The sequence below is a fragment of the Phocoena phocoena genome, chromosome 18 (genome assembly GCF_963924675.1).
Source record: "Phocoena phocoena chromosome 18, mPhoPho1.1, whole genome shotgun sequence".
NCBI lineage: Eukaryota > Metazoa > Chordata > Mammalia > Artiodactyla > Phocoenidae > Phocoena > Phocoena phocoena.
Window position 1 is genome coordinate 21,765,832 of NC_089236.1, and position 24,669 is coordinate 21,790,500.

The window sequence follows — 24,669 nt, forward strand, 5'->3', positions numbered from 1 at the left end:
TTTTGTCACTTCTCTCCCTCTTTTAAAGGCTGCAAACAGTTCTAGTTCCTTTCATCTTTCTTCAGAGGTTTTATTTTTTCATCCTGTTAATCATCTTTGAGTCTCTTTTGAATCCCCTCCAAGTTTTATTTTTCCTTAACATTCCTTTTCAGTTTAGAAGTACAAAGCTGAGAGTTTCTGATCACCTTTGAGTGTCATGAGAGGATGATTTCACACTTGTACCTGTGCCAGAGTCCATTTCATATCGCCTTAGATTATGTTTGCTTTCCAAAACTGTACTCATGTGGTGCTGACTGCCTGTCAGATTTTTATCTCCTGTGACCTTGATCTTTTCCTCTTATGTTTATTTATAACTTGTACATTAATCATCTTTTATTTGTGGAGTTTATTTTTCTTGGCTGGATGGATTGCTTTGCACTGTCCTCACTGAAATTCATTGCCTTTCTTTTTCTGATTACTTCACCACTTACTCAATGTCATTTCTATTCTTATCTTCCAGTGTGCCCAGCCCATGGGCTTCTATTGTCTGTGCTATCCCAGTCAGTCGCAGATGTTAAAAAAAGAAGGGGGGGTAGAGACAGTGTCCTCGAAATGATGGCAGAACATGATGTGTTGATGTTTCTCAAAATTTACTCTAATGAGCAGCCAGGCTAGGTGGCAGAGGGCTGTCTGTGTTCCCCTCCTTTCGTGCTTTTTATGCTCCTAGTATCTGTTCCTCTCACCCCCAAAGTTTGGTGCCTCCATCACCACACAACTGTGCTAAGGAACAAAGAAAGCTTTGTCAGAGCAGTTCATCTTGCACGCTGCTGTCAGATTTAATTTTTTTCACTGCCTTGTTCATATCTTTCCCTGTTCATAACTTTCAGTGGCTCCCCAACACCACTGAATTAAAAATAGCTTTCTCGTCTGGCATTCGAGGCACATTTTGGCCCCAGCCTCCCTTTCTGGTCTGATTGCCTGTAACTGTTTCTTTAAGAATGAACCACTTGCCATTCTCTCACACTTTCTGAGGCCTTGGTTTGTCTGCATTGTTTGCTTAGAACACTCTGACCAAAAAAGAGAAAAAAAAGGTCCCTGGCAGTCCAGTGGTTAAGACTCTGTGCTTCCACTGCATGGGGCATGGGTTCGATCCCTGGTTGATCCCACAGGCCATGTGGTGCGGCCAAAAAAAAAAAAAAAAAAGCACATGCTGACGCTTTTCCATCAGATTTTTGTCTCTTAACACCATTTAAGACCGGTGTCTTTCATGTTCCTTTGTGGATTTCTCCCTCTAGATAGGATCTTTCCTTCCCAACCTCCCTTATACTCCTTAGGATGCTTACTATTTTGTCTTTTGTTATAACTAGTCTTTAGAAATAACCATGCTTTTCTTAACCTTCCTGGTAGACTGTAGCTTTTTTTTTTAAGAACTGTCTCTTCCTCATCTTGGTAACTTTGGATATACCTCCTAGTATGTATTTGCATAGGTAGATGCATGAGAAAATACATTTTTGTTTATAGTATTTATGGGTATGTGCCAAATAAATGAACTCTATATGAGTTTCAGCGCGTTATATGATATATTTGATTTAAATTCTGTTGTAAGCTTCTTACTTGGTAACAGACTGGTAGCAGAGTTTGGACTGGCAGCTGGTATACACTTTGAGTAGCATTGTTATAGTCTACTTTTTTACCCTTAAAATATTTCCAGAAGGAATTAAAAGTTTATATCAATTTACTGCATCAGTCGTTAAACAAAAGTTGTTAAATGCAACAATTGCTTGATTGCATAATTAAAATTTACTCTAAAAGCCCTTTCATAATGGACTTTTATTGTTCTCTAGAAATTACCCAACTCTGGCTAATATCGAAAGGAAGAAAAAGTTAAAAATTGAAAAGGAAAAGAGAGGAGCCGTGTTGACAACGACACAGTATGGGTAAGTTCCTTAAAATTGCTTGCACCCTCAATGCTTATTTTAAATGAATGTATGTACTTATAAATAATAAAAAATGCATACACCCAAATCCTAAAACCTCTATACTTTCAATTCTGAAATATTTGCTTTTGTAACTTTTTTATTTAAAAATTTCTAATTATATTTAAAAATAAGTAGTACCCTACATTTATGTGGTTTTCAAAACGATTTACAGTAACAAGCCTCTTCTGTCTTTGTATCCTAGCTAAACAGTTCTCCTTCCCAGAGGCAACCCATTTTATCTTTCTAGAGATATTTCATCTTTATATAGCACATAGATAATAGTCTTTTTTTTCCTTTTTTTTTTTTTTTTGCGGTATCGGTACACGGGCCTCTCACTGCTGTGGCCTCTCCCGTTGCGGAGCACAGGCTCCAGACGCGCAGGCTCAGCAGCCATGGCTCACGGGCCCAGCCGCTCCACGGCACGTGGGATCCTCCCGGACCAGGGCATGAACCCACGTCCCCTGCATTGGCAGGTGGACTCTCAACCACTGTGCCACCAGGGAAGCCCTTCCTTTTTTGATACTATTGTACATCTTGCTTTTTTTAGCCAAATAATATAGTTGGAGATTGTCCTATGTTGACATATAAACAAGACTCCTCATTCTCTGAGGGTGTGTAAGAAGCATAAGAATATCCCAAAGGGTCTTTTTTTTTTCTTAAAAAAAAGAAGTTCTCTGTTGACAAGACATTTAAGTTTTCACCAATCTTTTACTAATAAAAAGTTGCCATTATTGCCCTGTACATATATTTCACACATGTGCAGATATTTCTGAGCATGGATTCCTAGAAGTGGTTTTGCTGAGTCAAAAGACGTGTGTTTTTATAATATTGATAGGTGACTGCCAAATAGCTATCCTAGAAGCTGTTGTAGTTTACTCTCCCACCAGCAGTATATGAGACATCCCATTTTCCCCAATGCCTCACATTCATAGCATTTTTTCCATTTTGTTTTGTATTGAGTGTACAACTGAATGCATTTATATACGTTCACATACCTACATACCCATGTAACTTCCACACATTAATAATACATAGAACGTCTTACCTCACAAAGGTTTCTCTCTTAGGCCCTCCTTAGTTCCATGCCTCCCCACAAAAGTCACCTCTTTTCTGATTTCTATCATCATAAATTTATTTTACCTGTTCTTAGAACCTTGTATAAGTGGAATCATATAATATTGATGTGTCTTCTTTAGCGTATAGTTTCTGTGGCTCAAAATTATCTTGTGAGATTCATCCATATTGTTGTGTATAGCTGTAAATCCATTCTTGTTGCTATATAGAACTTAATTGTGAGAATATATATTCATTCTACTATTGGTCATTTGGGTTGTTTCCAATTTGGGCTATTATGAATAAAGCTACTATGAACATTCTTTTAAGTGTCTTTTGTGGACATAAGTACTTGTTTCTTGTTTACATTGGCCATATACACACACACACACACACACACACACACACACACACACACACTAGGTCATACTAGATATTTAGTTATAATAGATGTAGTCAAACAGTTTTCCAAAACACTTGTACTAATTTGTACTCCTACTGACTCTGCATCTAATTGCTGTGTGTCCTGGTCAATGCATAGTATTGTTATACGTTTTCTTCATGTTATACCATTTCCCTCGTGACTAACGATGTTGGACATCTTTTTATATGCTTATCCGTCATGTCGATATTCTCTTGTGAAGTGCCAGTTCAAGTCTTTGACCATTTTTTTAAAAGCGTTTTTTTTAAATTATGTGTAACATAGACAAAATTATTTGTCAATAAATTTTTAAGGAATTTCACGTGTTCTGATTCTTTCCACTGCCAATCACCTTAGTTCCTCCAAACTCATAATCTTCAAGATAAAATAGCCCTTTCAAAAAGGAGTTGTTATGTTAGCCCACAATTCTTTTAGTTGGGCTTCTTTGATCTTCAGGGGAGTAAGGACACGCTTCAAAATTCCACACCTGTAATCTTTGGGATCCAATTTCCTCAAGCGATTTACTTTAGGACCATGTTTAGGGTCAGGAGATGGATCTGCTTGTTTCTGAATTTGACATCCTCTAAAAATGTGTTAGGTTCAAATCGTATTCACTCCTAAGCCATCACACCCTAGAACAGTACAGATCATTGGGATATGCCAATACCTTTTTAAACTCCAGACACTGTGTTCAAGATACAAGCTTAAAAAAAGAAGCCATCTTTGTTTCATGTCAACATTAAAATTAGAGTACTAAATCAATACAGCTGATAATTTAAAAGCTTAAGATATGAGGGAAATTATCAGCTCTATAGTCCTGGAAGCAATCTTTATGTTTATCAGTACACCCCTATCACCTGATTCTCTTTTAGGTATCATGTTCCTTCTTACCTGTATCAAAACTCATACTGAACAGTGAGTTCTGCGTTGCAAAAGAGGATTTATTTTTGCCCCTGTCTAGAAGTCTTTGTCGAGAAATCAAACAAACACAAGTGCTATTGACCACCTTTTAATTGGGTTGCTTTTCTTGATGAGTAGCGGTTATTTATTTAGATACAAATCCTTTTTTGCGTAGAGTATAGGTAGTGCAGATATATATAGTCTTGCAATTTGTGGCTTGCCTTTTTACCCTTAATAGGTGTCTTTTTTTTTTTTTTTTCTCCATATGATAGTCTTAACTGCTCAGATATCTGGGGTCAGCTGGGGGTTATCTGGTGATCTTGACAAGCCTTAGTCACAGCTGGTGGTTTGTTAGCTGATGGTTGGGGTGCCTATATAGTTACTATTTGTGGTACTCCTCATTCTTTTTTTTTTTTTTTGTGGTACGCGGGCCTCTCACTGCTGTGGCCTCTCCCGTTGCGGAGCACAGGCTCCGGACGCGCAGGCTCAGCGGCCATGGCTCAAGGGCCCAGCCGCCCCGCAGCATGTGGGATCCTCCCAGACTGGGGCACGAACCCGTGTCCCCTGCATCGGCAGGCGGACTCTCAACCACTGCGCCACCAGGGAAGCCCTATCCTTAATACTTTTGACGTACACAAGCCAGTTATTTTTATTTTATTTTATTTTATTATTATTATTTTTTGTGGTACGCTGGCCTCTCACTGCTGTGGCCTCTCCCGTTGCGGAGCACAGCCTCCGGACGTGCGGGCTCAGCGGCCATGGCTCAGAGGCCCAGCCGCTCTGCGGCACGTGGGATCTTCCTGGACTGGGGCACGAACCCGTGTCCCCTGCATCGGCAGGCAGACTCTCAACCACTGCGCCACCAGGGAAGCCTGGTACTCCTCATTCTTTAGCATAGATCCATCTTTCCATCTGATACCATTTTCCTTTTGCCTGAAAGACTTACTATAACATTTCTCGTAGTGAGGGTCTGCTGGAGATGACTTCTTTCAGCTCTGTGTGTCTGAAAAGATCTTTATTTTACCTTCCTATTGGAAAGATATTTTTGCTAGATAAGTAATTCTAGGTTAACAGTTTTCTAAAAATTTTATAGTATTTTAAAGATGTTGCCCCATTGTTTTCTTATTTGCATTGTTTCCAAGAGAAATCTGCTGTCATTTTGTTCCTCTATATAAAATACCTTTTATCTCTGACTGCTTTTAAGATTTTCTCTTTTTCACTAGCTTTGAGCAATTTGATCATTATGTGCCTTGGTATTATTTTCTTACTTTGTTTTATTGTCCATTGAGAGTATATGTAATGAACCTTTTTTTTAAAATGGTCTTTGTTTTCCTATGCATACTTTACATAAGTATGTGCTCACATAAGTATTTGTTTTCCTCCTAAGAGTAGTAATTGCTGTGGTTTGAGAGGGCGCTTGATTTGAGCTAGCCGTGAAATTGTGCTTGGTCTATGATCTTTAAGTTTATCCTCCTGTAATGTGAAGAGAATAATACCTGTCTAATCTATTTTAAGGAGTTACCATGAAGTTTAAATAAGAACCATGAAGTTTAAACAAGAAACAAGGTAGCATATTTGTAAAAGTGTCAGAAACTTTAAGGCTACTTACAATTAAGGAGATAAGAGTTAATGCACTTTGTAAAGTCTAAGGAGCATTTTATCTTAATGTATAATAGGAATGAAAGAATGCTGCCAATTAAATTCACATACTCTTGATTGTACAACATAGCCCAATTTCAGAGGGATTACGTTATGGGAGGAAATGTGCAATTTGGAATTGATAAAGTATGGTATATTGTGGTATGTTATCCTTTTAAAGTTCTACTTTGGAAGCCATTGAATTTATTTTATTCTGGTCTCTTTAATGTACTAGGTGACAGGTGATTGACAGCTAAATTTCTTTTGCATTCAGTAATCTTTTTCAAATTTTTCTTGAAAGGTCAGTGCCTTTTATATTAAGAATTGCATTTTTCTTACTCCAGCAAGATGAAGGGGATGGCCAGACATTCACAGATGGCAAAAATCAGAAGTCCTGGCAAACGTCACAAATGGAAAAATGGTCGTGCTGGACAGAGAGCAACCATTGGGTCAGGCAATCCCTTGTGTGGTTCGAAGCCTGAAAGTACACCCGAGGCAAATTCAGACCCTCTGGGTGTTTTGGTAAACACCGATTCCGGTAAGCTAAATAAGAAAACCCCGTGTTTTTAAGAGTACAGCCAGTGATGCAGAAATTGATTCTTCACATCCTTGTTTGGGGAGAGTTTAATGGCAAAAAATGTAAAAAGGTAGAATGATGCTTTTGTTCTTAGTAGGAGTGTTTTGTCAAAAATCTTGTTTAAGACATTTTTTCTAAATCTTGGGAATGAATGCATGAGGCAGGCAGAATGTGGGAGAAAGATTATATTTATTGGATAATTTCCTTAGTATCATATAATCTTGGAAATTTTCTTAAGATTGTTTTGAATGTATAGATGTTGTGGATTCAGATTTGCACCATTATGTGAATTTTCCCACCTAGAAAGCGGGAATTCCAATGGAAGCCAGTATTTATGCTGCTCAGCATGAACATGGTCTCTTTGGGTAAATAATATGAATTCCATATATTTAAATAATACTGTTCTTCCTCAGAGCATAGAATATATTTATGTGTGTTTATTGTTTTTTCTTAAATTCCTTCTAGAATTTAGGAGATAAGTTTACTCTTGCTTATAAGTTGAGAAATTAAAGGACCAAAATGTTGCTGTCACAGAAAGATACCGCTAAGGCTTCATTTCTCTCCTGAAAAATAAAAATGTTTATGTAAATATTTTACCACCTTTCCTTCTAGTAACGATGTGAGGCTTTATCCAGTTGCTAGTGCTTCTTCTTTTGCAAAGGGGTGTTGCTGATGTTACATTGCAGGTTTGCTAGCAGGCTTGGGGGAAAGCGGCTTCTACGACAATCACAGATTATGTTATAAATTTATTTATTTTTGGCTGTGTTGAGTCTTCGTTGCTGCCTGCAGGCTTTCTCTAGTTGCAGCGAGTGGGAGCTACTCTTCATTGCGGTGTGCGGGCTTCTCATTACAGTGGCTTCTCTTTGTTGCAGAGCACGGGCTCTAGGTGTGCGGGCTTCAGTAGTTGTGGCTTGTGGGCTCTAGAGCGCAGGCTCAGTAGTTGTGGCGCACGGGCTTAGTTGCTCCGCGGCATGTGGAATCTTCCCAGACCAGGGATCAAACCCATGTCCCCTGCACTGGCAGGCGATTCTTAACCACTGCCACCAGGGAAGTCCCGTGGCAGATTACTGAATTTATGGATGGGAAGAAACAGGGGTATAACTACTTCATCGACTAAATCAGGATGGAAAAAGATCTTGGCATAAGGGAATGTTGGGCTAAGAGTGACAAGATAAAATTTAGTAGGAATAATAATAATAAATTATTTTAGCACCAACTAACACTTACTGAGTAAGGTATTGGGTTGGCCAAAAAGTTCGTTTGGGTTTTTCCGTAACATCTTGCAGAAAAACCCAAACAAACTTTTTGGCCAACCCAATACTTACTGTGCTCTAAATGCTTTGTATATATTAGCTCTTTTCCTCCTGACAACGTTTTACGTATGTACAGATGCTACTTCCATTTTCGAACCAAGGAACTTAGAGTGAGTAATTTACCTTAGTCATGCTGCTAATTAATGGCAGAGTCAGAATTAGAATTTAGGTGTCTGGCTCCTAGTATACTATACTACCTCTACACGTGAAGTCTGAATTTGGCCAATAAAAATATTGTAGGAGTCTAGGATAGTTGAGATGTGGGAGAGAGGTTTGAAAAGGCATCTTATCCTTGCTGCTAGCAAGGCAAAGACGGAAGACATTGAGCCAGGGCTGAATTTACTCTTGGGCACTGATATTTTTTTCCTTCAAAAAATGTTGGAGAGAGCCCACATACTTCTTCAGACTTACAGTTTGTGACCTTGATGATGAAATACAATCTATACCTAAATATAAACTTCCATGTCATTAAAATACTTGAAACACAAATGTGAAGACTACTGTTACAAGCAGTGTTACTAATTTGAAAATTACATAATTCTTCCCTTTATGCAATTTTCTAAATGAACATTTGAAGGATTCTGTAGCACTGAATACTCTGTTTTTGCATTGTTAGCTTTGGTTGGGTGATTCTGTTTTCTCATTTTTAAAGAAGTGTTTCAGTGTATCAATCTGGTGAAACACTAACAAAAAGATGAGTATATCTTGCCTCTATTATGTAGGTCTTCAAGAGACACCTTAGACCTGAGAAACAATAGTTAAATGCCTTTCATCATGGTAGAAAGCATTCGGGCAGATCTACGAGCAGTTGAATGAGAGATAGCAAGTAATTTTGTTTTGGCTTAATGTTGAAACTCTTAGCTATTCTGAGGGTCAGAGATGAAAATGTAAGTCTTGAATATAAAAATCCTAAAAGTAAGCTGTAAATTTATAATATTGTTCTTTGAGGAAATCAGAATACCAACAATCAAATTATGGTAGCTTAATTTTGTAGGAAAGATTCCATTTAAATTTATGTTATTCTTTACCTGGGATTTCTTCTGGACTTTCACATTTTCCAAATCAATGTTTCAGAGTGTTCCACTCCAGGTATAGCTACAGAAAACCGTGTGTACCATTTTTTCACATGCCCTAGGTATATATCTCAGATTCTCGACTTTCCAATTTATCAGTTTTACCTCGTTTGGAAGCAGCTTCTTCACATGGGCCAGAGCCAGTCAGCCTTCATTAAGATCCAGTTGTGCTTGTTATTCAGGTTGTCGGCAGGGCAGCATTGTGACAGCGTGGCCCTATTCGTGCTCAAATGTCGCCGTTGACACTTTTCAGCACTAAGCTCACTTTAAAAATGAAGATCCCAATTTCTTTTATTTTTTGCCTTTTTTGGGCTTAGAACCTTATCTAGACAGCAGCATTCACATTTAGACAAGATAGTAGCTCTTGAGAATCTCTATAAACCTCATGTCACGTTTAGAAAATCACTGCCTGAGCCCACCTTTTTTTGATGGTAGTTGGTAGTATGTGAACCCTCATTAATTGTGCAGATGCTTTGTTTATTTATTTTTAAAGATGGAGAATTTTTAAATTAAATTAAATTAATTAATTTATTTTTGGCTGCATTGGGTCCCCGCTGCTGCGCGTGGGCTTTCTCTAGTTGTGGTGAGCAGAGGCTACTCTTCGTTGCAGTGCGCAGGCTTCTCATTGCGGTGGCTTCTCTTGTTGCGGAGCACAGGCTCCAGGCGCACGGGCTCAGTAGTGTGGCTAACGGGCTCTAGAGCACAGGCTCAGTAGTTGTGGCACACGGGCCCAGCTGCTCCACGGCATGTGGGATCCTCCCGGACCAGGGATTGAACCCATGTCCCTTGCATTGGCAGGTGGCCTCTTAACCACTGTGCCACCAGGGAAGTCCCTGTGCAGATGCTTTAAATTGGGAATTGACATTGTTTCAAAAGGAAAGCCTGTCATTTGGAGTCTCTCAGCTTATGAGTTTTGAGTATGGCCTGTTGTCACTAGATTTCCTTGGTGGTGCTCTGCTCTTGTTTAAATACAGCATGTTCTATGGCTTTCCTGGCCCGTGGTTTTAACAAGTATTGTCTGGGCTAGAAGGAAAGGAGCTGGTCAGTAATGTGTCCTGAGCATCACTGACTAAAGTGCCTCAGTGTCCACAAAACAGGAAGGATCCAGTTTGTTAGTCATTCATTATAACAAATATAGCTATTGTCATAGAACACTGGGACATCAGTCTAATAACTATGCCTCGAGGTAAGCTAGATGGCTTCTGTTGTTAAAAAGGTAGACATTCAAGTAAGAAAGTAAGCTGGCCTAGCACATCAGAAATCATGAATGCCCATTGTTAAATACCTGGTTTTGAGGTTTGGAAACTATAAACCAAAGTTCCCATTTTTTTAGAGTGACTTTTTCAATATATAGCTTTTTCTTTGTGAGAATTTTTAAATCTTCTTGGGGTTACAGCATATAATTGTGCTTTGTTCCATAAAGGCAATAGGAAATATTGGGGGGAGAGGAGGGTGGCACAAATAGAGAAATAAGTTGTAGAAAGAAGCCAGATGAGAAGCTTTTTCTAATGTTTAGAGTTGGGTAAGACATTCAAAGGGCAGTTTGTTTTTTGTTATTTTCATTTCAATAGGGATTTACTGAGGTCCTACATTTTGCTTGCTCAGCCCTATAATTCAGTGAAGTCTTTCCCTGCCTTCAAGAAACTCATAGTCTAGTGATAATTTTTAGATTAAAAAAATTTTTTTTTGGTCATTGGGAACATGATGTGTATGTATGAGAGAGAGAGGTTAGATTTCCCCTAAGAAAAGTATCACTATTTTCTTTTTTTAACAGTAAAAGAAACTATTGGAGTTGGTATTTATAATGCTTTTAAAGTTTGATTTTATAATCTTCATTTCTATTATTTTTGTACTGCTGTTTTAATTATTTTAAGTTTTAAAATTTTTTCTTAATTTTTATTCAATTATAGAAACATTATCCTAAATTAGGCCCATCAAAATTTTTAACACACGTTAATATTAAATTGTATAAGACCTTAAAATATTACTCAGGGATCTTTTTCGTTATTTTATTTTTTATGGTTTCTGTTTTTTTTTAAATTTTTATTGGAATATAGTTGACTTACAGTGTTGTGTTAGTTTCAAGTAGACAGCAAAGTGAATCAGTTATACATATACATACATCCACTCTTTTTTAGATTCTTTTCCCATATAGATCATTACAGAGTATTGAGTAGACTTCCCTGTGCTCTACAGTAGGTCCTTATTAGTTATCTATTTTATATATAGTAGTGTGTATATGTCAATCCCAATCTCCCAATTTATCCCTCCCCCCTTTACCCCCCTGTAACCATAAGTTTGTTTTCTACATCTGAAACTCTATTTCTGTTTTGTAAATAAGCTCATTTGTACTCTTTAAAAATTCCACATATAAGCGATACCATATGATATTTGTCTTTCTCTGTCTGACTTACTTCACTCAGTATGACAATCTCTAGGTCCATCCATGTTGCTGCAAATATACTGGTATTTTTAGTTTAGACAGATGTTTTGGCTGCTTTTATTAAAATGTGGGTGAAGTTTCTTGAGTATTATTTTATCAGCTCTGCCTATGGTATAGTCATTCCAAGATGGCTGCTAGAAATGCCTACATTAGAACTGCCAAGTAGATCTGAGCGTCTGTGTGAACAGCCTTCTGTTTTTGAGATGAAGAGTCGCCATAGAGGATGTTTTGATAGTGCCAAAAGTGTCATTACATGTGGTGGGTCCCCAAAACATAACTGAGGGGGACGAAATAGGAAAAGAGCTGTTCATTTGTATGAACTCCTAGCTCTTACCCTTGGGAAGGCAGTTAAGTGTAGTGAGCTTTGTGACACTCCTCGTAATGAGTACACCAACTACTCATGTTGTGGTTTTAATGTATGTCTAAAATTCTTCGCTTCAAGAGGTGGAGATTAATTTCCCTCCCCTTGAATGTGGGCTGGACTTAGTGACTTGTTTCTAGGAATAGAATAATTAAAGAGCAGAATAGTAACGTGGTGGAGACTACCGAGTGATCATGGTTAATATCGCCAGTGATAGGTTGAGATGTACCCCCTGATATATGATGAGAAGGTCACTACCTAAAATCCACAACCTCAGTCTAATCATTAGAAAACATCAGACAGACCCAGCTGAGGGGTATTCTACAATAACTGACCTGTAGTCTTTAAAACAGTCAAGTTCATGAAAGGCAAGTTCATGAAAGGCAAGGAAATACTGAGAAATTGTCACAGATTTGGAGAAGACACAGATCAAGGTGTCATGGTGATTGAACGTGATGTGATATGGTGGATTGAATCCTAGAACAGAGAAAGGACATTAGTGGAAAAACTGATGAAATTACATTACCGTCTGTAGTTTAGGTAGTAGTACTATTCCAATGTTAATTTGTTAGCTATCGTAAATGTACTGTGGTTTGTAAGATGTTAATATTAGGGGAAGCTAGGTGAAGGGTATATGGAAATTCTTGGTACTATCTTTGCAACATTTGTGTAAATCTAAAATTGTTTCAAAATATAAAGTTTAGAGAAAAAGGGAGGCAGGAAAGGGGTGATATGTAGGCCAGTTAAAGCTGTGTGGTCCACTTCTTGAATTGAATTGTGAGGAAACACTTTCTTCCAGGTTTTATTTGCCTATGTTTTCTTCTTCTATTCATTTCTGATTACAAAAATAATGCAGAAAATGTGAGGAAAAAACTGAAAAGCATAAAATAAAAAACAACCTACTTTCTTAACTTACAGACAGCCACTGCTCACATTTTGTTTTATATCCATCAGTATTTTTCTTATACACATGTATGTGATTTTTTAAGAAAAATGGAATCATTTTATTGAAAAGAAAAAAGAATAAGCTCTGAATCCAGACAAAATCAGGTTTCTTTTGTGGTACCACCTCGGCATAGCTCTGTCATTCTGTACCAGTTAACCTTTTTGAACTTGTCCTTAACTCATTCATGCAAGAGTTTGTTCTTCAAATATTTCTTGAGCACTTATGTACTGTTCTAGGCTCTGAGGATACAGTACTGAACAAAGCCAAACCCCTTCTCTCCTGTACCTTACGTTCTGCTTGGGGCAGCTGCAGTAAGTAGGAGTTGATATCCTTCATAACGATGAGTAAAGCTAAGGAAAAGGATGGAGAATGGCAATTGGAGAAAGGGGTGTGCTATTTTATATAATCAGCAATGGCATCTGTATGATAAGGCGACATTAAGAAATCTGAGTAAAATTAGGGGCTGAGACCTGAGGGGAGAGTTTTCCAAGCAGAGAAAGCAACAAGTGCGAACACCCCATGGTGAGAGCATGCTTTGTGTATTCAGGGAACAGCAAGATTGGAGTGGAGTAAGCCAGGAAGAAAGTGGTGAAGGATCAGATCAAGTAGGGTCTTGTAGGCAGCAGAGGACTTGGGACTTTACTCCGAGGCTGAGCAGAGAGGTGATGTGATGTGTTAAGATGGAGAATGGACTGCAGAGGTGGGCGGGTCATATCAGGGTGTCCTTTTAGGAGGCTGCTAGAACTGTCCAGGTAGGAAATGTTGACTGGGACTGGGGTTATAGAAGTGAAGTAATGAGGAGGAGTATGATTCTGGATATATCTTCAAAATAGAGCTGACCGTATTTGTGGCTAGATTGGATATGGTATGTGAAAAAGAGGAGAGTCAAGGGTGATTGCTAGGTTTTGGCATAACCATGAAGAAGAGCTGGCGTTTACTGAGATGGAGACTACTGGCAGGCATGTTTGGAGGAGAAATCAAGTGCTTGTTTTTGGACATGTTAACCTTTGAGGTGCCTGTTTGATACCCAAGTAGAGATGTTGAATAGCAGTTAGGTTATTCTGGAGTTTAGGGGATAATTGAAGGCTGGAGGTATACATTTGTGATTTATCAGGATCTAGATAGTACTTTGAGATAAAATGAGATCATAAGAGGAGGAGGAGGCATAAAGAGAAAAGGTTGCTGAGGATTGGACCCAGGGACATTCAAGAATTTTGAAGTCGGTCGATGAAGAGAATTTAGTAGGGAGACTGGGAAAGGAGAGCCAAGTGAAAGGGTTCTGGAAGCCAAGTGAAGGAAATGTTTTTAAAAGTAAAACATGACTACAGTTGGCCCTTGAACAATTTGGGAGGTTAGGGGCACCAGCCCTCCACATGGTCGAAAATTCAAGCGTAACCTGTAGTCTGCCTTCCATGTAATGCAGTTCTTCTGTATCCACAGTTCCGAACCCATGGATTCAACCAACTGCAGATCAGTTTCGGTAGTATTTACTATCGAAAGATATCTGTGCATACGTGGACCCATGAGCTTCAAGCCCGTGTTGTTCAAGGGTCACTTGGACTGTCAGATGTCATCACTAAGTTAAATAAGATGAGCACCAACAAGTATTCCTCTTTGGCAACACAGAGGAATCCAGTGAACTTGGAAGAAAAAGGTTCACTGGTGTGGTGGGCCTGAAAGGCAGATTGGAGTAGATTCTGGAGCGTGTCAGATAGCTGTAGGAAATTTCAGGCCCAGGTGTTCCCTGGTGAATTATATAAATAGTTATTTGGGGTTTTGCTCTGAAAGGGAACAGAGAAATGGGCTATAGCTGGAAGACATTTATTAACATTCTAGACCAGAGAGACATTCTGGTAGGGTGACTAAATTTTAAGAAGAGGACTTTATATATCTATAGGAGATACTCTAGCCCACTAGTTAAGAAGTGGGATTTGGAATCAGATAGTTAGAATTTAAATTTGACCCATGTGTTCTATAGATTTGTTACCTAAAGGATCATCCAGTTCAGATTCTCTGAATTTTGGTTTCATCACCGGTAATTAATAATGAAGGCAGGGCTTCCCTGGTGGCGTACTGGTTAAAAATATGCCTGCCAAGGCAGGGGACACGGGTTCGAGCCCTGGTCCGGGAAGATCCCACATGCCGCGGAGCAACTAAGCCCGTGCACCACAACTACTGAGCCTACGCTCTGGAGCCTACAAGCCACAACTACTGAAGCTCACGCTCCGAGAGCCCATGCTCTGCAACAAGAGAAGCCACCATGATGAGAAGCCCACGCACTGCAACAAAGAGTAGCCCCAGCTCGCCACAGCTAAAGAAAGCTCACGTGCAGCAACAAAGATCCAATGCAACCAAAAAAAAAAAAAAATATATAGTGAAGGTGATACTTCATAGGGATTAAATGAGCTCATGCTTTTAAAGAGCATTATATAGTCAACTGTATTGTACTTTTTGGTGCCTCTCTTTGGGTCTTAGAAGGAAATACTACACTTTGGTACATCATCATTCAAACAATGAGATGACCAGTGTCTGTACTAATATTGTTGCAGATTCTGTTTTATCCACTAGTAACTTATTTATATATATATATATATATATATATATATATATATATATATATATACACATATATATATAACTGCATATTTTCCTTTCCCTTTATTAATTCAGGAGAAAAGGTAATAAGTTAGCTAAAAATCGACAAGGGGCAGTGTTTGGAGGGGCTGCTGCTGGGAAGTGTGGATTGGGGGAGGAGAGAGGATTTAACTTCATCCACCAGAAGGTGGTAATTCCATACTCACATAAAAGTTTCCTCCTGTTTCCTACTGGCATGTTTTGGTTTCCCTTAGACTAACTTGGTAAACGTTAAGTACTGTCTTGAAACATTTCATATTGGTTGTGGGTTGAGTTGGTTCACTACACAGACAGGTTACTTACTGTCTTCATTCTTCAGTCAGGCATTACTGACTTGTTTAGAATAGATGTAATACATTTTGAGAGCTGCCAAAAATAAATGTAATAGGTTGTGTCCGGGGGCTATAGCTAGGCTTACTGGGCTCTGATCAAACACTTTACCTTTGGCAGGCTCTTAGTACTTGGTAATTCTCATAGTTGGCTTGTTTACTTAAGTTCTTAGAAGTTCTAAATAATAAAAATTTTGGGCAGATTCAGTTCAGCGGAACTCTTTGTGCCTTCAGCTATAGAATGGTTGAAATGTTATATGTGCCCTCTGACCCAGTCTTAAAAACAACAGAGTGGATATTTTATATTTTATTTATTATAAATCTAATTTTCAGAGTCTGTGATCCTAATCCAGTGAAGTCAAATAAGTTTATGGCCTTCCTGCTACCTTAATAAGGTTAATTAATAGCCTAAATAAAATAAAATAATAACAAAGACTGTCTGGTTAATTTAGAGAAGGCCCAAGTTCCATAACCTGTGAAGCATGGTAAGAAACTGAGTCGTGTATAGCTTCCATTTGCCCCTCTGTTTTCTCTTTGGGGTAGATAGCTTATCTGACCATAAAGATTTAAACCAAGGGGAAATTTTTCGAGTCTCCTGGATTCATTTTTGGGAAGATTGAGGAAATGATCAGAAATTACTTTCTTTTCACTAACACATGAGGGAGTGGGGGGCTGTCAGCTTTCCTTCTTATGGTTGTAGATATTTTTGGTATACAGTTTTACTCTTAGGTCTTTCTATTCCAGAGTCCGATAAAGAGGAGAAACCACAAAGTGCTGTCATACCTAAGGAAGTGACACCAGCCCTGTGCTCCCTAATGAGCAGCTATGGCAGCCTCTCGGGGTCGGAGAGTGAGCCAGAAGGTAAGTTATGGCCTCAGTTGTTACAGTTAGGTTTCGTTGCTTTTTGCCTTTGATGTACGCTACGCGTCAGTAGCATCCTTTCATGTGTATGTATCTGAGGACAAGATGTGTCATGCACATTCTTTGATCCTCAGGTTCCTTCTTCATTTGATTCAGAAGTTAACATGGGATGAAATGAAGTGGGAGAAATGGGGAAATGTATTGCTCCTCTAGGAGAAAAGGGCAAACAATAATAAAAGAATAGGAAGGGGAAGAGATAATATCCATAGTGAAATCAAAGAATATTCTAAAAGATATAGTGAAGAAGGTTAATTACTTCTCTCTACTCTCAAGAACCCTTGTCTTAACATGTTTTGCACCTTTAGTAGGTGGAGCAAGGTCCTTTGTGACAAAGAGGATAATAACATTCCTTACATGTATATGGGGCATTGCTCTTTATAGAGCTCATTTACCTAAATTATCTCATTTGGAGAACACAGTAACCCTATACTTGCATTGCATTCGCCTGTGTATGTACTTTAAAGGTTGAGAGACAGGGAATCCTTCAGATAGTCTTTCTGAGAAGTTAACGTTGTTCAGGATACATGTCTTAACCTTTAAAGATGATAATAAACCAGCTCAATCACTAGCATCTCTTTTAGGGCCACCTAAAAGAGCTGCAAGTAGGCTTGGCAGTATGGCAGTTCTTAACCCAAGGTTCATATCAGTAATCCAGCATTTGTTTAGTGAATAAGCATGTGTCCTACTGTGCCTGTGTACCTGGCTCTGCATGGTCATTTTATCTAGGCTTCACCAGCCAACCATGAGAGAATTCATGAGTGTGTGTCTCAGATATGTAATCACAGTAGGGGCTGTACTCAAGAATAGAGGGTCTTAAAAGTGAATATGTAGGATGAAGGGAAGGTTTGAATGTAATTGGATGAAGATGGCAGGACTTTTAATGTTGGCTAGGCTAGAGAAAATCAATGTTTGTGTAATTGAGATGTTGAAGGAAGAGTTGGGCTTTAATACGAAAGTTAAGGTTTAGATCTATCTATAACAGGAATTTTTTTTCCCTTTTTTCCTTTTACTATGGTAGCTGGCTAAAAGCTAGTTGAATTTTGAAATATAAACTACTTTGGCTTTATCAGAGTATTCCTTAGCAGATGGTTGCCTCTTCTTATTTTTTTTTTTAATCTTAAGAAAAACAGTATTTATTTCTTTACTCTTGTTTCCATTATACTGATATGAAGATGAAGTTATTCTTTAAACACGTATTACATTTCCTGCTTATCATTTGTATTTATGACAGGTGATAGCAAAGAAAGCTATTACCAGATTACTGAATCCCATAAAAACAAGCTGTACTAATGCTTTCTTCTCTCATTCCTAAGATAAAACATTTTATACTCATGTCTTCATTTTGAGGCTGCCACTATTTTTTAAATTAGAAGGAAGGAAACTGGAAGGGATCTTTGAGGTTTCAACCCTCCATTTTATAGACCCTTAAGCTTCAAGAGGGTAGGTTTGCAGAGCTAGTATATGGCAAAGCTGATGTAAAGCTTAGGTTTAGAGACTTAAATGTCTAAAGAAGCCAACTATATTGCCTTCCATTACAGTCTTTCTTTGTGTGGCATTTGTTATCTTCCTGCACAGTAATGCATAGCTTTTCTTTTCTAGTACATAACAGAAGATGTTCTCTGTTAAAAGATATATTTGATTTTGTATGAATTCATTTTGACTAATTATTTAAAATGTCCTGCCTTAAGGAAAAAGTCTTTGCTTCACATTCCTAAGCCTTAAGAATTATTTTATGTAATTTGAATTCAGCTTTATTAAGCCATCCAGGTCACTAGCAAATTTCTAGCTTTCAGTGTTAATTCTGGGCTATAGGATAGGATAGGATATTGACACAGAGGGACTTCAGAGTAAATAAACCAAGGAAATAAAGTGAGCCTTCTCTGAACCATGAAATAGCATCTAGAAGGCTTCTTATTTAAGTGGGTTCTAAATGGAGAGAAGCAGTCTGATTCTCACAGATTTTAACGACCGTATTTTCATATTTAAGACCTGTCTTAACTTAGGAATTAACATAGAAGTGTGTAGAGGATCTTAAACATGAATAGTGCTTTTCCAGAATGAATTTTAAACAAGGAAAGGGTCCTTCCAGAAAGACTGAGCAAAAGAAGAGGCTATGTTCTGGGGCTTTCCGAATCATTAAGATATAGATAGGAAAGAAAATTTCAGTGAGCAGTATTTCCAAACGTTTTATCTGTCCTGGGTCTTGCATGTTAGTTTTTTGTTTTTGTTTGTGCCATATGAGAAGTTAAGCACAGTTTTGCAACTCCCCAAAATTGTTATGTTTCTTCAAACAGGTTTGGCTATGATTGAGGGACTTAAGAGAAAATAGTGCCCTAGTTTTTCTTTTTTGCCTTTAATTATTATTCCCATAGTTTTGAACTCTGCAAACCACTTGTGAATTCTTAGCTCCGTTGTTTTATGGTTATATTTCTCTTCTTTTCCTCTTTTCCCCATTAGTTTGAAGGCACATTAAAATCACTATCAGGGCAAATTCTTATATAGTGCTTACTCTGTTTCGGGCACTGTTTAATGTGCTTTACTCATTTAATTATTGCAGTAACCTCATGAAGTAGGTGCCATTACTTATGAGGAAATTTAGGCAGAGATAAGTAGCTGCTCCAAGGTCACACAGCTAGGAAGTCTTGGATCTAGAATTTGAACCTAACAGTTTGTAACAGAGTCTGTGCTTCTAACACTTACCCTGTACTTCCTTTCAAATGTAATTTCCACATTCAGTCCTATGTAATGCTTGAATATTGAGGGTTTTGAGGCATATGATTAGCCTGTTACACTCTTGTCCAGGCAATTGAACTCAGTTCCCGACGTCTAGGATAGAACTATTTATATCACATTAGCCTATAATTCATGGTAATCAAAAATATAGAAAAACCATTTGGGGCTGAGAGAAGGGAATTCCTATCTTAATACTTGTGAATTTTCAACTGATTATATGGTGGTGGTTGTTTTTTTCCTCAATATGGTGAAATACACCGATTGATTTTCAAATGTCAAACCAACCCTGTATTCCTGGGATAAAGTCTACTCGGAATTGGTGTATTACCTGTTTAATACATTACTGGATTTGATTTGCCAATATTTTATTAAGGATTTTTGCACCTGTGTTCTTGAGGAATATTAGTCTGTGTTTTTCTTCTCTTATAGGCTTTGTCTGAATTTGGGATGAGTTGGGATCTGTTTCCTCCTCCTCTTTTAAGGGTTTGTGTAGAATTGCAGCAATTTTTTCTTGTTTGTAGGATTCAGTAGTGAAGCCATCTGTACCTGGCATTTTCTCTGGGGGAAGATTCTAAATTAATCAAATTTCCTTAATAGGTATAGCACTATTCAGATTTTCTACTTTCTCCTTGAGCCAATTTTGGTAATTTATATTTTTCAAAAGAATTTGTTTCAATTTGACCAATTGTCAAGTTTATTGGCATAAAGTTGTTTGTGATATTTTCTTGTGCTATATGTAGGATTTATAGTGATGTTCCTTCTTTGATTCCTTATACTATTAATTGGGGTTTTTTTTCCCCCTTTTTTTCTTGATCAGATCATCTTGCTAGGTGTTTATTAATTTTATAAGTCTTTTCAAGGAACTGCCTTCTGGCTTTGTTGATTTTTTTCTGTTGTCTATTTCTAATTGATTTTCACACTTTCACTCTTTCTTTCCTCCTCACTTTCTACCTCGTTACAGTAGAAACTTAGATAAGTGATTTAAAATTTTTTTCATTTCTAATGGAAGCATTCAGAGCTATACATTTGCCTCCATGCATTGCTTTAGCTGCATCCCGCAAATTTGACACATTTTGTTTTCATTTTTATTTATATCAAAATATTTTTTAATTTCTCTTGTGATATGTCCTTTAACTCTGGTTATTTAGAAGTCTGTTGTTCAGCTCCAATTTTTTGGAGGGTTTTTAAAGATAGTTTTCTGTTATTGATTTTATTTACTTCTGTTATGGTCAGAGAACATATTCTATATGCTTTCAGTTTTTCAATTTATTGAGATTCGTTTTATACCCCAACACATATATACCCCAAAACATGTTTATGTGAACTTGACAAGACTGTGTGTTGTGTTAGCAGGCATGAAAACAACATGAATCTCCTGGTACATCTCCATCAGAGCTCCTAGGTGACCAGGAGTGAGCAGTCATATTTTGAAAGGAATCTCTTTCTGAGCAGTAGGTCTCATCAATAGGCTTGATATAGTCGGTAAACCATGTCATAAACATGTGCTGTGTCATCCAGGCTTCGTTGTTGCATTTATAGAGCACAGGCAGAGTAGATTTAGCGTAATTCTTAAGGACCCTAGGATATTCAGAATGGTAAAGGAGCATTGGCTTCAACTTTAAGTCACCAGCTGCATTAGCCCCTTACAAGAGAGTCAGTTTGTTCTTTGAAGCTTTAAAGGCAAGCATTGTCTTCTCCTCTCTAGCTATGAAAATTCTAGATGGCATCTTCTTCCAATACAAGGCTGTTTCGTCTACATAGAAACTCTGTTGTTTAGTGTAGTCACCTTTGTTAATTGTCTTAGCTAGGTCTTCTGGATAATTTGCTGCAGCTTTACATCAGCACTTGCTGCTTCACCTCACACTTTTATGTCATGATGACGGCTTCTTTTAAATCTCTGTTAGTTTCAGACCTTTCTTCTGCAGCTTCCTCACTTCTCTCAGCCTTCATAGAATTGAAGAGAGTTAGGGCCTTGCTCTGGATTATAGGCTTTTGCCTTAAGGGAATGTTGTGGCTGGTTTGATCTTCTGTCCAGACCACTACAGCTTTCTGCATATCAGCAGTAAGGCTGTTTCCCTTCCTTATCATTTGTGTGTTCACTGGAGTAGCACTTTTAATTTCCTTCAAAAACTTTTCCTTTGCTTTCACAACTTGGCTAACTGGTACAAGAGGCCTAGCTTCTGGCCTGTCTCAGCTTTTGACTTAAAGTGAAAAACGTGAGACACTTCCTTTCACTTGAACACTCAGAGGCCATTGTAGCACGGTTATTAACTGGCATAATTTCAGTATCGTGTCTCAGGGAATAGGGAGGCCTGCGGAGAAGGAGAGAGATGAGAGAATGGCAGGTAGGTAAAGCAGTCAGAACATACATATTTATGAATTAAGTTTATTGTCTTTTATGGGCATGGTTTGTGGTGACCCAAAACAATTACAATAGTAATATCAAAGATCACTGATTACAGATGACTATAACAAATTTAATAACAGTGAAAGTTTGAAATATTGAATCACCACAATGTGACAGAGACATGAAGTTTGAAATATTGAATCACCAAAATGTGACAGAGAGACATGAAGTGAGCAATTGATGTTGAAAAAATGGTGCTGATAGACTTGCTCAGTGTTGCCACAAACCTGCAATTTGTACAGAACGCTCTATCTGTGAAGAGCATTAAATCGAAGCACAGTAAAGTGAAGTATTCCTGTAATTCAAGAATCTTACAGCAATATACTTAGATTTTCCTCTTCCCTTCCTTTGTGCTATTGTTATCTTAGATTTTAATTCTATAGATGCTATAAACCCTACATACATTGTTATTATTATTTTTGTTTTAAATAGTCAATTATCTTTAAAATTTTTTTCAAATGAGAAAAAAGGTCTTTTGTATTTATCCACATATTGACTTTCTGGCACTCTTCATTCCTTTGTGTAGATCCAAGTTTCCATCTGGTATTATTTCTTTCATAGGGATCATTTTCTGTAGTTCTTTGTGGTAATCTCAATTATTGGCAGTCATAGCTCACAATTTGAAAAATTTTGTATAATACATTGTACATGCTCAGTTTTAACTAATAATTAGCCAGTATTATGGCTGGGGAAGGGGAATATTATGGGGTGTTTTTTTTTGTTATCTTTGTAAGTTTTCCCTGTTTTTTAATTTGTTTTTTATTTTTGTGTTTATTTTTCATCACATTAGAAGCTCCCATCAAGACTGAAGCAGACATTCTGGCAGAAGACCAGGTTCTTCATAGCAGTACTCCTAAGAAACCAAGTCAAGATGTTAAAGCAACTGTTAGAAATTTCTCAGAAGCCAAGTATGAGAGCCAAAAGAAAAGTTTCAAAAACACAAATCCTAAGAGGAAAAAAAATTATCGCAATTATCAAACATTATTTGAACCAAGAACACACCATCCATATCTCCTGGAAATGGTAAGTGATTTTTCTTTATGTTCTGATCTTTGTGTTCTTCTTGTGTCTTGAAGATAGAGCTCCTGGGCTTGTGTGTGTGTATTTTAAGGTTTCCAGAGACATATGCTCCTTGAAGAGTTATCTGTGTATCTTAATTCTGAAGCTGCATTTGAAATATAGCTGATATTTGGTAAATGTAGAATAATTACAATTTTCAAAACTGCTTAAAATAAAGGCATCTAGGTTTAAGTGGTTGGTAAAGAAATAGGTATTGAAGTGTACTGACCTTTATAAAGTTTTCCTATTGAGAGCACAGCTAAATACAGTGCAGGCTGAAGGGAGAGAAAGGGTTTTATGTTTATTCTGTGCATTATTGGCTTTATTCTCAGCATGATGTGCTCAAAAATTTATGATCTTTCTTCAAATTGTAAAGAAGCAATGCCTCTTTTGATTCTAAGTGATGGACACGAAGCTGTTCAAAGATCCAAAACTTTCATTTCTAAGAGTGATAGAAATACTCTGAAATTTTCAGTGGAATTGTAAAACTATCTATTGGCATTCTGTGCAAAGTCTGATTTTGCCTGGTCAGATATATGCTTCTGCTGTAGCTGAAGTGTTCTGTGACTACACTCTATGACATGTTGTAATACATGTAGACACAGTTGCTTCTTAATAAAAATTGATCTGAAATGTACTCTGTTTTGTAAATTTTGGTGCTATATAAAGTAAATTGCATTTTTTTAATGTTTACCTTATAAGTGGTATATTAAATCATCTTTCCACTGAAAGGTCCTGTGTGGGTGTTTCTGAACTACATTAATGACATCAGAAGTAAAATGAGTAGTTACATTAAATCTTTTTGGCGAATCACATATAATTCCTTGGTTATGTATTCTAGATACCAGGGATTTTCAGCTTTCTTTCAGTTACAGTAAACACAAAAATGGGAAGTTCTGAAAGACCAGCAGTGTTAGGATTTTTTACTGCTAGTTTCATTATTACTATATTTACCATATCTCCTTACCACTTTCTGTACTGTTTATATAGATTTGGGTTTAGGAGGATCCTGTTTGACATGATTTTTAGATTTAAAGAATTATAGACTTTTAAACCTATTTTTCCTGTCCTTTGCTTGATAGTCCTAGAGAGGATCTCAAATGTGAACATTTGTGCTTAAGCTAGATAGTTTTGGTTAAAAGGAAATATTCTTGCATTGTGTTTTAGGAAAATAATTAGTAAATATAATACACATCTTTATTGTTCTGTGTTCTTTATATAGAGAAGGCACACATGCTATTTTAGATGGTGTTTCTTGGATATATTTTATTTACCAGCTAATCTTTTTATTTATCATTTTTTAGCTTTTAGCTCCAGACATTCGACATGAAAGAAATGTGATTTTGCAGTGTGTTCGGTACATCATTAAAAAAGACTTTTTTGGACTTAATACTACTTCTGCAAAAACTAAAGATGAATAGGTGTCTGGTGTTTTAGTACACATATCTGAAGCATGTAAAATAGTAACATCTTCAAGTTTGTGGAGGAAAACCTTTTCTTTTTTTTAAACTGGATTAGTAATTAAATTGTAAGCCTCATGGGCTATTATGTAGGATTTTCAAGTCTTTCCTTTGACTCTATACAAATAAATACATAACTGATTTTTAAGACTGTGTCTGTATTGTTGGGATCATGCATAATATTTGCTGGCAGAATTCTACTTTTTATTTGTGTTTATTGCTGTCATGTAAGGAAGTCTGCCCTTGGGCCAGTTAAGAATTGAAGGTACTGGTTTAGGGGTAAAGAAAAAAATTTAAAAAAATTTTAATTCAGCTGAGCAGAGCTATAGGTTTGGGAGAGAAATACAGTCATTTTGTTTTTAATACGGGAGAGGAAGAGTCATTCTTTAACTTCAGCAAAGGGGGATGTTTTAGACATAAACAAAAAGAGCAAATTAATACAA

General features: G+C 37.3%; 1 protein-coding gene and 1 non-coding gene across 2 annotated transcripts in view; one reads left to right on the plus strand and one right to left on the minus strand.

Moving 5' to 3' along the window:
* NUFIP1 (nuclear FMR1 interacting protein 1) overlaps positions 1-24,436 on the plus strand; it is a 44,115-nt gene extending 19,679 nt beyond the window's left edge. Inside the window, exons 6-10 of the mRNA XM_065896232.1 lie at positions 1,824-1,916; positions 6,315-6,508; positions 16,391-16,507; positions 22,498-22,730; positions 24,071-24,436. Of these exons, the coding sequence (XP_065752304.1) occupies positions 1,824-1,916; positions 6,315-6,508; positions 16,391-16,507; positions 22,498-22,730; positions 24,071-24,187 (754 nt within the window). The 3' untranslated portion in view covers positions 24,188-24,436. The remainder of the gene's footprint in view (positions 1-1,823; positions 1,917-6,314; positions 6,509-16,390; positions 16,508-22,497; positions 22,731-24,070) is intronic.
* On the minus strand, positions 4,309-4,429 carry LOC136137919 (small nucleolar RNA SNORA40). Its single transcript, XR_010656776.1, has one exon. It is a non-coding gene; the product is annotated as a small nucleolar RNA SNORA40 (small nucleolar RNA).
* Positions 24,437-24,669: the final 233 nt, after the last annotated feature.